Raw genomic sequence first — 15481 nt, 5'->3', positions numbered from 1 at the left:
CAGACTTTCTATTACATTGTACTGGTATAGATCTTAATTCAAACTTTATAATAAAAGCTTGTGTGTAACTCTTTTACTAGAGTACAAAATTAGAACACATTTTCTGGGATAATCATGAGAAAGAGAAAAATAACTACAAAACAACTATCTTCATCCATTTTAGCAATTATCCACAGGGAAGGAATTCTTTTCCTGTGGTAGGTCACCAACAATAAAGTATCAGGAGAGGTATGAAGGCCTTGTCTGAGGAGAAATGTGAATGAATATTTCTGTGTCTTTCTCTATTTTAAATATAAAGCCAATATAGCCAAATATAACATAATTTTGGATTTATCTACTGATTTATATTACTCAACTTCAAGTCCTACCCATTCCATAGCTAGTTAAACATACACCAAATTTATGCCCATTGTATTAATTATGCTTCTTCACATTACTACTATAATAAAGATAATTTAATTATTAGATCTACAGTTCGATATTACATATACTTTCAGACTCAGCTGATGTACTGGTTTGTTTGGATGAATTGTTTTCTTTCTTTCTGCTATGTTTTTATTCCATGTTAGGAGCGGCTCTCACTGGGGAGATAAAGGGGAAAGAGGTATATTTGAAAATGAAGGGACTTCTTCTCAAGACAGCTGCCTGAACATACCCTTACTCCAACAAAAACCTAAAACTATCAACAGATCAAAAACAAATCAATAAAAAGATGGATCCAAGGAGTAACTACAGTAAATTACTTCTTCCATCCTAGAAAGACAAAGAAAGTTAGTCAAAGTTCATGGACAACAGAAAAAGGGGTCTGCCAGAAAAGCAAGTACTTATGCTCAGACGAATAAGCTGGTTGCCTTACAGTGCCACCAGAGACAGTTGGGAAAAACATGTAGCGTGCAAGGTTCTGTATCAGACAAAAAGACAGGACAGGGTCTGAGAGGGCAAGAGGATTCCCCCAAGGAAGCCCTAGAATGGACGCTGGAAACAACCCAGAGAGGCACCTCACCAGTGAGGTGTGCCTGCAGGGATGGCAAAGCTTATACCTAGATACCATAGGCCCTTAAATTCTAAAGTCTCTGGCACTGTGTCCTGAGACTCAAGAAAGGGACCTGAAGATTTAGAAATCTGAACCACATGATCCAGGAGGGCCAAAACCTTCTGGAGGTGAAAGTAGCTCAGGAATTATATGAACCAAGTGAGATCCAGCAAGGCCAATCACTCACTCAAAAGTACAGCAGGAAGCAGAGATTGATCCAGACACAAAGTTCTAGTTGAGGCACTAAAGTTGGAGAGGATAAGTAAACATAAGAACATACAGACCATGATAAAGAATTATAATTGATATAAAGATACTCTAAAATCCAACCTAAAAGAATAAAGTAAATTTCTAATAGCAAGCACAAACTGAAAGGAAAAAAATGTATTTTCCACAGACTACTCAACTACCTAGAGAAAAATGAAGAGATTAAAAAATAAAATAAAAGTTCTAAAGAAAAGAAGTAGAAGAATAAATAGCTTAAAACAAAACTGGCAAATATTATACAAGTAAAGTACTCCCTGAAAATTAGAACAGGCCAAACAGAAATCAATGATTCAATTAAAGAACAAGAAATATAGAATAACATCACAAGACTGAAAACAGAAGAAAATGTAAGTTATGTGCTATCAGAAACCACTCACCCAGAAAAATCTGAGGTCTCCCTGAAAAAATTTTCTTTAAAAGCCTGGAGATATTATTTCAATAAATAATAAATGAAAATTGCTCTAATCTACTAGAACCAAAGGATAAAGTGAAGGTGTTCTCTTCCTGATGGAAATCTCAAAAGAAAATGTGAATGTCATGGCTAAATGTCATAGCAAATGCCGTCCAGAGCTTCTAAGTCAAAGAAAAAATAGTGCAATGGCTAAAAAGAATTCAAGGACCAATGAACCCTAATCAGGATCACAAAAGACATAGCAGCTTCTTTCTACTATACACAAGAACAAATTTTCGAATACAATACTCCAAAAAGCAAAAGAATCAATGATTCTTCAAAGCTGAATATAATCCTACAGGAATAAAAAAAAAATGTACCTTTAATGGAACTTTAAAGGTCTTTTAATTTCTGATTAAAAGATCAGAGGTAAGCTGGAACTCTGACATGCAAGCACAAGAATCCAGTAAAACCTAGGAAGAAAAGTTTATTTGAATAATTGAAAGGGGCTATATGATGATGAAGTACTAACATTTTAACAGGGAGAGAAGAAACAAATTTTCCTTCATAACCTTAATGTCTTGAGGGAGTTAAATAAGAAAACTTCTGGTCTGAGCATTTTAAGAAGGAAAAGGAAAGGAAGAGTAAAAGCAATACGTTAAAAAGGAGATAATCAGAAATGAAGATGATTATCAGTAGAAATGCATTAAAGAAGATACATTATTATCTTCTTTGCCACTGCACCCTAAGAACCATTGGGGAGGGGTAAGGAGGGATATTGGAGGGGGGAGAATGAAAATACAAGAAAAAAGGAGGAAAGAAAAAATGCTAAATTAAGAGGATACCCATGAATTGAGGAATAGCTGGTTAAATAGTGGCAAATGAAGGTAATGAAATATTATTTGCATTGGAAGAAATAACAAGAGACAATTTCAAAGAATCATGGAGAAGTATGAACTGATGCACAGTGAAGTGAGCAGAATATATTGTATTTATATATACAATGACATAAAGAAAAACAATTTTGAAAAACTTAAAATTCTGATTAAATCAATGACCGACTATCTCTCCAGGGGACCTATAACAAAGCAAGTCACTCATCTCCTGAGAGAGATGAATTCAAGTTGTGGAGGAAGACATATTTTTAGATATGGCCATGGAATTAGTTTATTTTGCTTGACTATGCTTATTTGTTACAAGGATTTTTTCTGTCTGTTTTTAATTAGGGATGATGGAGGCAGAAGGAAAGCAACATTTTGAAAAGTATACAGGAAAAAAAGAGTATATAGAAGAGAAAAGAAGCTTAAGACTGTAGCACAAGCAGGACAACCTTGAAAGAAATGTGTTGAATTTATTAAATACTTTTTTAAAAATCAAGAAATATGGAAAAGAGATTCACCATTTCATAAGTAATCCTCTTTTTGTGTTCTACTTCGTATATATGTAAATGCTCATTTTTTTGTTGTAAGTTCAAAATTTAAAAAAAAAACCTAAATTAAAAAAATGAAGGTGGCAAAAATAAAAGATATCAAGAAAAAAATTTTAATACAGGCATAATATTAGGAAATGTATGGTCCCCAGGGACAGTCAGAAGAGTCTGCCTAGCAATGGAGTTTTTCTGGTAGCCTAAGCACTTTCCAAACATGGCATGCTTACTATATTTGATGTCTCTGTCAGGAGACAGGTAAGGATGGCTGATAAAAATGGATACTTGTGAAGACTAAATCTGGGCCACCTAGAACTTTGGTTACTGATGAGATGTTTTAGTAATTTTCTGTTACATCTTTTCTAAATGATACTGGGAAGTTGAGCAGAGTTGGTAAATTTTTTCTTGTAAGTAAAAATTTTAGTATACTGATAGGTTCAAGAAAATGATTCAAGATTACAGAAAAATAATTCATTCTCATATAAAGTCCAAATATTCTCTAGATACTCAGGTTAAAAAATATCAATTAATTCAACTATAGAGTGGGAAGGAAGACAAAAGAATGGGTTGAATCATAAGGGGAATGTTGCTGAGCTTACTAGCACTTATATCATATTATAGGGTAACAAAATGATAGTACTGGAAGGGAATTTAAGAGATTATCTAGACCAAAACCCTTATTTTACAAGTGAGGACTGAGTCTCAGGGAATCTAAGGGCCCTATTCTAGTTCACATAGCTAATTAGCAGTAGTATGGAGATCAGAACCTAAGTCTTCAGACTTTTAATCTAGTGTTTTTTCCATCATCGTACGCTATATGCTTTCTAGCACAACCATGCAGGAGACTTCAAAATATATATAATGTAATCTTCTCTAAACTAAATGTAGATAATGATAGGACAAATCAATTAGAAGGACTTCCAGAGGTACAGGAGATACATAAGGGCTGCCCCTTATAAGTCCACAACAAGCCTCAAGTGCCTGCAGAGAAAGGCAGAGAGAATAACAAGGCAAAGGAGAAACTTGCCTACTGCCTATGTATATCTACGCCAATAAGTATAAGTAGCTTTCTACATGGCAACATATCACTTGCAGCACCTGGCAAGAAGCATTACATCATGAGAAAAGGCAATGAAAAAGACTAAAAGAGGATTTAATCAAGGTACTATTGAACAGTAACGTTTATAATTTTCATAGTCCACTATGTCATAGTGAATATAATAGCCTACCCTGGATTGATGGCCTCTTCAGGAACACTTAGAGAATTAATAATACAGGAATCTTGATAATCTTGTATACTTCGAGCATCCATTATAATCACACTGATGTTTTTATCTGTCATCATTGTGAACAATTCCTCAGCTGTGATTGCACCTTCGGAGAGAAAAACAGAATACATGATAAAAAACAAACAGGTTGCATTACATATTACCAAACAGATGAAACATGAACTTTTTTGGTCTACATTCTATCTTATACATTATTAGGTAAAGGAAAATGTTATGCAGAAATTTTGCTCCATGCAAAATGTGCTTTATGCCATGTGCTATATGTTTTCAGCTTTTGGTGAAACTAATATGTCTTTATTCAAAATACTTTTTATGAGATAAAGTTTCTGAAGAACTCTTTTTAATGACAAAGTTTATAAACATTCGGGTTTCTTAATATTATCCGAGATACTTAGTTGGAAGCTGGTTATCTAACTAATGATATACCATGTGAAACAACTAAGGTGGCTCTCAGTCTATAAGAGAAAGGAGGAAGGCTTTTTGACTCTAACCTAAAACACTGGGTAAACTTCATGTGACTAAAAAGAAACTGGGAGGAAGAAAGAGGAGTAACAAAAGGTTAGAGAAGACAATCTGCCTTCTAATATGCTGTATATAATTATCTCTTTTTCCTCCTGCTTCTAGAAGAAAGAAAAACAGAGGTAAAAGCTGATGAGTTAATTTAGAAGCAGGATAAGAAAGGCTAGTCACAAAAGTAATTAATAAACTAAAATATCCATAATTGTTCCTTGACAGTTTTTTGATTAAAGGTTGAACTGAAGTTTTTTTTTTAACTTTGACTTAAAAGAAGCAAAGTTAGCTGCCAAAGAACATTCTAATAAGGAGTAGTACATAAAACTTTATTTAGGATAAATTGATAACAATGAAGGAATGGAGTATCTAATTGTACCACATTAGCTTATTTTAAAAGTTGTTCTAGAGTAATCCTCAAAAAAATAACTTTATTTACTAAGTTTGGCTATTTTACTAAAAAGTTTTTGTTTGTTTTTTTAAATTTTTAAAAGGAAACATTTACCTCAGGAAAATACATATAGTACTCTAACCACCTGCAGGGCTGCCCACAGAGAGAAGTCTCCCAGCTCCAGCCCACCCCAACCAGCTTGCTCTGTTTGTGGTCTTTGAATAGATTGTTTGATCCAAAAAAAAAGAAAAGAAAATACATGTAGTAGGCCCATGTTTAAAGTACCACCCATCACCTGGCGGCAGCACACTAAAACTGAATATTCAAAGTTTCTGAATGATGAATAAATTTTTTTAAGAGGCTGAACCCACAAGTTTCAAGTTAGAAAGTGACTACAAGCATCAGAGTGGGTTTCAATTCTTTAAAATAAAAAAATCTAACTACTACACATTATTTCAGATAATTACTATTACTCGTATGTATTAATAGGAGGACACAACTATTTTATATGAATTTTTTCAGGTTAGAAAAAAATAGTAATAGTTGAAAGATTTGAAAAAGTATCATAGGCAGCATTTATATAACACCTTAAGATTTTATCAAGCACTTTACATATGTTATTTCATTTGATCCTCACAACAACTCTTGTGAAATAGATATTATTATCCTACTTCACAGATAAGACAACTGAACCTAAAAGAAATTAAGTGACTTGTCCATGGTTACACAGTTAGTTAGGATCTGAACAAGGATTTAAACTAAGGTCTCCCTAACTTTAAGTCTAACACTAACTGTGCCACCTAGCTGTCTGTTAAAATTCCAAAATTTCTGGAGAAAAAATGCATGCTTAAAAAACTGAAATAAAATAAGAGTATTCAAAACCTAATCGGTATTGTGCTGGTTTTTCTTAACAGAAAAATCTTTCAATAATAACCTGGAAAGGGGCAGCTAGGCAGAGCAGTGGATAGAGCTCCAGCCTTGGAGTCAGAGAACCTGAGTTCAAATGCGGCCTCAGATACTTGACACTTACTAGCTGTGTAACCCTGGGCAAGTCACTTAATCCCATCTGCCTCACCAAAAAGCAAAAAACAAAAACAAATAATAACCTGGAAAAAGAGAAAAACATGTATCAAAGAATAGTGATTTCTGAGACATATAAGCCTAGCTAACTGCTGCCACAAATGCTTACCTTTCTTAGCTTTCTCATTCTTTTCCTTCTTTTCACCATTAATCTATTTCATAAAAAGAAAAAGATTTTATTCATGAAATTCAAGCTTCATACTTCAGTAAAATCTAAAGTTATAAAAGTCTACATGAATGTTAAAAAAGACACTGGTAGAACAGTATTACTCAGAGGCTTAGGGACTGAAGGCTGAATGAGACCTTAGAAGTCATCCAGTCTAATCCCTTCTTTTTATAGGCATGAAAACAAAATCCTAGTGAAATTAAATTAACTGACCAATGCCCATAGAAGTATTAAGTGGTAGAAGCAAAATTTGAACTCAAGTCCTCTGACTCCACATTTAAATCATAAGAAACAGTTAAAAATCAAGCACCCCAGAATAATTTGATACATTTTCTTTTTCTACACAAAATTCCAAATGTTTTATATTAGCACAAAAAAGATTATAATTTATAATGCTGCATTCATTCTGAAAAAGACATTCTTGGCATAATAAAACAACAAGCAAAACTATCATTAAACTCAATGTCTAAAAAATAATCAAAAGCAAAATACCTTAAATAAAATTAGAATAAATCAATGAATAAAATAAAAGGCACTTACTAAATATTTATCATGTACAAGGCACAGACAGCTCAGCACTGACGACAAAATAACAAAGACAAACAAACCCTGACCTCAAGGAGTGTATGTTTTACCAAGGGAAACAACACATGGGGAGTGGCAGGAGTTCAGGGAACCAGGGAATGGAGTTACGTAGAATTAAAGTGAGTTGATTCATAGTGGGGTTATGTAGAATTAAAGTGAGTTGATTCATAGTGGGGAGGCAAAGGGAGAGTTGCCCTGTTACTCTCCCTCTCCACAAGTAAGTGACTCCATCTATAAACCAGCCTGCATTTCAGCAGAAAATGTGTAAAATTTCACCTAATTTGCATTTTCTAAACAGCACAGTATTATGTTCATAAGATATTGTGATAAAAATATTAAGTTTAATTTATATTATGCTTTTAATACTGGTCTGTGCATCATATGACAACTGAATGAAATTAAGAAATTAAAATATGCATAACTTATCTAACTAATCTGACCCTGAATATATTAGAATCATAGATTCAGATCTCACAAGACATCTAACTCAATCCCCTCACTTTGCACATGAAGAAACTGAAGTTCAGTTAAGTTCTTTGTCCAAGGTTAGTCATACTTGTAATAAATAATAGTCAGGATTTGAACCCATGGCCTCTACACAAAAGCCAGTGCTCTACTACAACACTTGTTATTCATTTCATTTTGCCCAGGAAATCATAAACAAAGCTAAAAAAATTATGAAAAAAGCTAACAAAAAATGTTGAAAGGCAAAGCATTCAGTTCCAATTAAGTATAATTAATGTAATTAAAAATGATCACACGACTAAATTTTCCTGATCTTGATTTTTCAAACTACTGAATAATTATTGTTGAATAAAAACATCATTTTCCACTTAAGAAAAAAAAAATGAAAAATTTATGTCACCTTCCTGGCCATTTCTGAGGTCTTGCTGCTGTGTGTGTGTGAGTACCAACCCCTTTCTCCTCACTTTCAACTCAAACTCTAAGAATATTAATCACAAACACTTAACCACTCCTGGTAAAAGCACATCAAAAGCCCTATAATGCCAATCACTATTCATTCAGACTTCCCTGTCAGAAATACTCCTCTCCTTGGCTGCCACTCTCCTATATGTGCTGTCTTCCCCTGTTGGAATGTTAGCTCCTAGAGGGCAGGAACTATCTTGTTTACATATGTATCCCAAGCACTTATAAGGGTCCCTGGCACATAACAAGCACATAATAAATTATTTTTCTTTCTTTCACTCATTCATGGCTGCTCACCTGACTTCATTAACCCCCAATTAAAGGAAGGACAGTCTCAAATGAAAATATAGTCATTCAGTCATTTCAATCACGTCCAACTCTTCGTGACCCCATTTGGGGTTTTCTTGGCAAAGATACTAGAGTGGTTTGCCATTTCCTTCTCCAGCTCATTTTACAGATGAGGAAACTGAGGCAAACAGACTCAAGTGATTTGCCCAGGGTCACACAGCTAGTGTCCAAGGCCAGATTTGAACTCAGGTTTTCCAGACTCCAGGCCCAGCACTCTATCCACTGAGCTACCTAGCTACTGTCTCAAACAAGGATACTACTATTCAATTTGGAATGGAGGCTCCTAGAAGGAAAATAAGTCTCTGTATTTCTCTTTATAAGGTGGCTTGGCACACTGGCATAGAGCTCAAACACTACTTTTTGATGATGGTGAGTGATGAGCCACGTGGAAAAGGCAGTCAACAAGTACTTGGCACATACAGAATGCTTAGTACTATACTAAGTACATGACACCACAGAAGTAGATAATCTAACCCACAGTCATGGTGTGAAGAAAGAAAAAATAGGCAGAAGTAACTGATATGGCTACGAAATGAGTCAATGAAGTACTATAAAGAGATACTACATGGATGACTGATGAGAAAGGAGACAAATAAAGAAGGAAGAGAGCCTTGAAATTTGAGACTTAAGAGAGAAAATGAATAGCTAGGTTAAAGGTATAAAGAAAAAGGTGGAGAATGCTGAAAAGACAAATGGCTTTGAACTTTGACAGTACAACAGAATCATAAAAGAGCAACCCTCCTATGAGCAGCTTTCTATGGAGTACAGAAAGTTAGACTTTAAAGATTCTGAGGTAGCTGGCAGTATGAAACATAATGCCCTCAATGGTAGCATATACCACTGGGTGTTTAGAGGTGACAGAGGTTGGGTATGGAGGCAGATGTGGAAACAGCAGCAAGTGTAGGCTTAAGTAACTTGTCAAGGTTCTGAAAGCTACAGTGGCAACGCTGGAACTACAGCTCTGGGCCAGTGATCTTTCCACTACACCAACTTAACAAACAAATAAATGAGAGTAGCAACATCATAACTGAGTTGAAGCTATAGTATCTAATTCAGTTTCTAAAAAAATCCTTACCTAAAGTCTTGCTTCAACGCCGCATTATGGCAGGTCTTACCGACTTCAAATATATAGGGCTGCAATAAACTATGTCTCATTTGAGGCCCAGCCTAAGTTAGGATAGTGTTATCATTAAGTAACTGATTTTTGGCTGCGGTGATTGCCAGTGATCTCCTAATGCAGAGATGAGTTGCAATCTGCATAGAGGGAGGACTCTCAATGACAATGTTATGGATCCTTCAATTAGCTAAATATCTTCCCAAATATATGATCTTTTAAAGGTTACCACAGAAATAGATGGCTTAAGGAACAATGGACTATTCAAAAACAAACAAACAAAAAAACCCGGCACCATCCTATCTCGGGCACATAGATCCCATCCTTGTCCTATACAATAAATTCCAGCTAGACTCACGAGATCAAAGGTCTAGAGTTGGGAGAGAGCTCACAAGTCAGTGATTCCAACTTTCCCTCTCAATACCTTTGTGGTTTGGTCTTTGGAGTCTAGCACATTTTCTAAAGAGCTCTTAGCCGAGACTCTGCCATCCTCTCGTCCTGCTTCCTTCTTCTGCTGCAGCTGCTGCTCCTCTCTTCTGTCCTTCTCTTCAAGTTTTTTCCGAACTTCAGCTTCCTCGTATCTAGTTGAAAAGAGAAACCAAATGACTCGTTGCACTGCACAATCACTGTTAATAAAAGATGTATAGTGTTCCTAGAAGAAGATGTGGCCTGCATCCTCTTTCTCCAGTTTAAATCACATGTACTTTCTGACAATATTATTCCAAGTCACAAACTTTTCTTGAAGGAAAGGGAGATAGAGGCTTAATTCCAATTTCTCACCTACCTTGGGGGAAAAAAACCAGAGCTTTCCCAGCTGAAACTACTTAAGGCTCTTCGTGCTCTTTTCCCACATAGTTTCCACACTGAGATGTGTGGTTCTCTGTAGTTTGGTTTCGTGTTAGTGTTTGTTGTAATTATTCAGTGAGGAAGGATGATAAAGGACTCCCCATTTGGGAGGTTATTCCTCAGTCACTGAAAATTAAATGACAAGCAATAGTAACTATGACAACTCACATTTATGTAACATTAGTTATTGGAAGACATAACAGCTTTTTGTGTTTCTATATCCAAGGAATTTGAATCCATTCTTTACTTAAACTTTTAAGCTATTTGCTATTGTAATCAGTGGGATAATGTGTTATCAGATGGTTTCCATCCCATCTTTTTAGTTCTAAGAGCCAGCTGTGGAGCCAACCAACGCCTATGACCAAAAATGGGCAAAGGTGTAAGAAGAATTAGTAAAGGAAAAGGAAACGGGCAAGAAAAAAAATTAATTTGATACAAGATGTTAATACCATCAACTATCTATCAACTATGCCATAGGTTGGCTACCCATATGTGAAGCAATCACAAACAAATGAAGCAAACACTATGGAAAAACTTCAGTCAGTAATTACTGAAAAGTGAATAAGAAGATACAAGAGACATGTAGCTGCTCCAAACACTGATCATATGCACAATTTAAAAAAGACTATGTGGTTCTTACCTAATTATTTATGGTATGGTTTTTAATATTCGGGTCACATATCCATTTAAATGTACTATGGTATATGGTATAACATACTGGTCAAAATCTAATATCTATCTACCAGACTGCTTTCCAGTTTCCCCATCAATTCTTGTCAAATGGGGAATTCTTTCTCAGGTAATTTATGTTTTCAGGTCTACTGAATGATGGGTTCCTAAGTTATTTTATTTATGATTCTTCCTTGTCTTTCTATTCCATTGTTCTACTTTCTATTTTTTAACCAGTACCAAAGTTTTTTTATATTTATTGATTAATATTATCTGCTTGGCACATTTCCTACTAAAAGCTTAATAAGTGGTTTACCTATCTACCTGAGGTCTGGAAGTGCTATTCCTGCTTCATTCCTACTTCTTTCCTTTTTCCCCTTTTCTAGATTTTCTAGACCTTTTGTTCCCCCAAATAAAGTTTGTTATTATCGTGTCTAGCTCTGTGCATACGTGTCCTTGGGAGTTTGACATGTATAACACAAAATCTGTAAATTAATTTCAGTAGGCTTGTCATTTTGATTATATTGGCACAACTCAACCATGAACACTTTTTTTACCCTCCAGTTACTTTTGCCATTCTTTACTTCTTTAAAGAATGTTTTGTAATTGTAACTATATAGATTTTGAATGGGCTTTGGTATACTGACTACCAAATATGTGATATTGCAGTTATTTTGAATGGGACTTCCCTTTCAATTATTCACTCTTGGATTCTATTATGGCTCTGTAGAAATGCTGTCATTTTTTGTGTGTGTGTATATATTTTATATGCTGCTGCAATGCTATTAATTATTTCAATTAGTTTGTTTGATCATTTTCCAGGCAAGTCTAGGGACTCTCAACTAAATACAACTTTTGATCCCAAGAATCTCATATCACCTAAGCTCATCACATCCTTTTATTAGGATACCATACTCTCCATCTTTTCTCTTTGAAACCTAGTAAATGCAAGATATGTTCAGAATGCTACAAAGTCAGAACTTACACCTGTTGTTTCTCGTTCTATATTCTGAGATCTAGTACGACCAAAGAGGGCAGCACTACCTTCTGTACACATAAACTAACATTACAGGACTATGCAAAAGTCAGCCGTTTTACCTCTGTTTTCCTTATCTACAAAGCAAAAAGGATGCGCTTTCTAGAATGAGTTTTGTTCTTCTTCCTCTATCCTGCTACCACCATGCCTGACAGAGTGGTTAGTTAACAACTTCTCCCTTCACTAAAAGTGACTCATGACAGTTATTATGGCAGAAAAAAAGGTAGTAAATGTTTTTATACATAGTCCATATTTTTAAAAAATGTCCTAGCATACTAATACAATAAACATTAAATGATGACAGAAATTTACAAAATCTGAGACAGAGGATAGGAAGGGGAATGAGGGAGATGTGATAGAAATTACTCAGGCCTGGTGGTCTGGTCAGAGTCCTGGGGCTTGACTATGCTGCATGTTTTTATCTTTCTTGGTAGTATTATTAACTGTCAATTGTTTTTGACATCCATTGTAAAATCAACATTAAAAAAAAAGCAAATGAGCTTTCCCCAAACTCTTATCATCTAGGAAGGGTATTTAATTATACCTTATGAGAAGAAACCTGGCCCTCAGCCAAGATGCAAAATAGAAATTGTGAAGAGTTTTAGCTGAGGCAGTAAGAATGAGTTGCCTCCTTTCTAGTGAAACTTAGCATACTCTAAGCAGAAATGTGGAATGGAAGAAGAGAAGCTCTTTCCTTCTCCATTTCTCTCAAAGAAAAAAAAGGGTGAAACCATAAACTCCAGGTAATTTTCAAAGCCTCTTTTCTTCATCCTATCAGAAGATGCCAAGTACATACTAGGATTCCCCAGGACAGCTCTGGATAAAAAGAAAACTCAAAAGCTCTGAAAGACAAAGAGCCCAGTAAAGATACCCTGATCGTTGTTGTCGTTGTCCTTCGTTTTCGAAGAGGACCAAAATGACATCACTATGCCAGAGTCCAGTTTTAGTGTGTCCGACTGTGGCTGATCAGACCAATACAAGCTGGGAATGTTCTACCACAGGTCAGACACAAAAGTCCTTGTGAACCTTTGGGGTGGATTCTCCAAGTTTGAGTATCTTGCATTTCTCTTGAGCTACCTCAATTCTGCTTTGCTCATAGAGCACAGCACCTTTTCTGATGTGGGCTCACCATGCTGAGAGTTCCTGTGCCAAGGTTTCCCATGTCACACACTCAATTCCAAAGTTCTCAAGAGAGACCTTGAAAGTGTCTTTCTATCGCTTCTTCTGAAGACACCCTGATACAATGAACATGAATGAAGCCCTGCCACAAGCACCCAGACAGAAAAGAAAGGAACCAGAAGTAAAGCTCTGGAGCAAGGTTCATACCTGGGGGTCTCTGACATTGTTTTGAATATTTTGACAACTGGATTTCAATGACTGCTTTCTTTTACATTCCTATGAATTTCATTTTATGCATTTAAAACATTCTGCAAAGAGGTCCAGTTCACCAGAGTACATGGGAAGGGTCCTTGACACAAAAAAAGTAAAGAACCCTTCAGAATACAGCAGGAGAGGAAGAGGATGAAGAAGAGGGGAAAACTGTTACCTAACTGTTCCCAAGGAATAGAACAGAATCTTCTTAAGTGAGATACATGTTATACTAATCAAAAAATACTGGTAAACTCAGAATTAGTCAAGTCAATAATATTTTATAAAATAAATTAATATGTAAAAATCCTAATAGGCAGGGGACATATTCTATTTCTTTTGTATTCCTCAGCAAAGTACCATGTAGGTAGATGACTGCTTAAACTTTCAAGTACTAGTCAGCAAGAATTCCCAATTCAATGAGATTTACTATGCCATACTGCACTATGTGCATACTTCTTTTAAGGCCACAAACAAATTCAGTGTATGCAAGGTGCTAAGATGACAATATACTTCTTGATGTGTGAAAGAATTAAACAATGCACTACAAAAGCAGGATATTCCTTGAAGTATATGTCATAATTCTAAAGAAGGTTCACACTTTTGTTTTGCTTTTTCTGTAACCTCACATATTTGGAATTAGAAGTTAACGGGAAAATGAGTCATTATCCAAGTATCTGTTTACAGAAAACTTCTGAAAAACTTAAAAAGTATAAATCTGAGCTCAATTTGTACTGTGAAACAAAAACATCCCCTCAATTTTTTATCTGAAAAATCAAATTCTTTTATGTTTTGGTAAACTGATCTTTATTCACATACTAAAACTTTCTGTTTTATAAAGTTTTATATCCCTTTATTTTGAAAAAATCATATAGTTAACAATAAAGCCATGATACATTTATAGATACACTAACCCAAACATTTAAGTGCCTACTATGTGCAAGACACTAATGTATAAACAAAATACAGTTACCACTTCCACATCAAACGACTTTTCCCATCAGTTCTGATATATTGCATAAGAAATTAAATGGGAATTTTTGGGGAGATCTGCGGAAGCCATAGACAACATGCAAAGTTTGTCGTGACAACACAGAAAAAGTTTAAAAACTCAGAAACGCACAAAATATATGTAGAGTATTGTATAACATCAACATATTTTATCTTTTAATACTATAAATATAGCTTATGACCAAATACTTAACCCAAATTTCTTTTTTTAATATATTTATTTTTAGTTTCAACATTCACTTCCACAAGATTCTGAGTTCCAAATTTTCGCCCTATCCCTCCCCTCCCCCCACCCCATGACATCGTGCATTCTGATCATCCCTTCCCCCAATCTGTTCTTCCTTTTATCACCACCCCCTTCTTTTCCCCCTTCTATTTTCCTGTAGGGTAAGATAGATTTCTATACCCCATTGCCTATGTATCTTATTTTTCAGTTGCACGTATAAACAATTTTGGGGGGGGAGTAGGCAGTGGAGTTAAGTGACTTGCTCAGGTTCACACAGCTAGTAAGCGTCAAGTGTCTGAGGCCAGATTTGAACTCAGGTACTCCTGACTCCAGACCTGGTGACCTATCCACTAGCATCATCTAGCCACCCCTTGTAGAAACAATTTTTAACATTCGTTGTTAAAATTTTGAATTTCAATTTCTCTCCCCTCTTCTGTCCCCACTCACCTTCATTGAGAAGGCAAGCAATTCAAAATAGGTTATACATGTGTGGTCTTGCAAAACACTTCCATTAAAGTCATGTTGTGAAAGATTAACTATATTTCCTGCCATCCTATCCCTACCCCATTTATTCTATCCTCTTTCTCCTTTCAACCTGTCCCTCCTCAAAAGTGTTTGCTTCTGATTACCTCCTCCCCCAATCTGCTCTCCCTTCTATCACCCGTACCTATTATCCCCTTGCCCCCTACTTTCCTGTAGGGGACGACTGATTTCTATACTCAATTGAGTGTGTATGTTATTCCCTCCTTAAGCCAAATCTGATGAGAGTAAAGTTCACTCTTTCCTTCTTACCTCCCG

The 15481-nt window shown here is 35.5% G+C and overlaps 1 protein-coding gene across 2 annotated transcripts in view; it reads right to left on the bottom strand.

Moving 5' to 3' along the window:
• Nucleotides 1-15481, bottom strand: part of USP8 (ubiquitin specific peptidase 8) — a 79415-nt gene that overhangs the window by 36503 nt on the left and 27431 nt on the right. For both annotated transcript variants that reach the window (XM_027840832.1, XM_027840833.1), the window contains 3 exons: nucleotides 9952-10108; nucleotides 6497-6539; nucleotides 4347-4491 (listed from right to left, as the gene is read on the bottom strand). In XM_027840832.1, coding sequence (XP_027696633.1) covers nucleotides 4347-4491; nucleotides 6497-6539; nucleotides 9952-10108 — 345 coding nt within the window. The remainder of the gene's footprint in view (nucleotides 1-4346; nucleotides 4492-6496; nucleotides 6540-9951; nucleotides 10109-15481) is intronic.

Source organism: Vombatus ursinus, unplaced genomic scaffold (assembly GCF_900497805.2).
Source record: "Vombatus ursinus unplaced genomic scaffold, bare-nosed wombat genome assembly UNPS02014848.1, whole genome shotgun sequence".
In the NCBI taxonomy this organism is placed as follows: domain Eukaryota; kingdom Metazoa; phylum Chordata; class Mammalia; order Diprotodontia; family Vombatidae; genus Vombatus; species Vombatus ursinus.
This window is presented reverse-complemented; position numbering and strand designations above follow the sequence as displayed.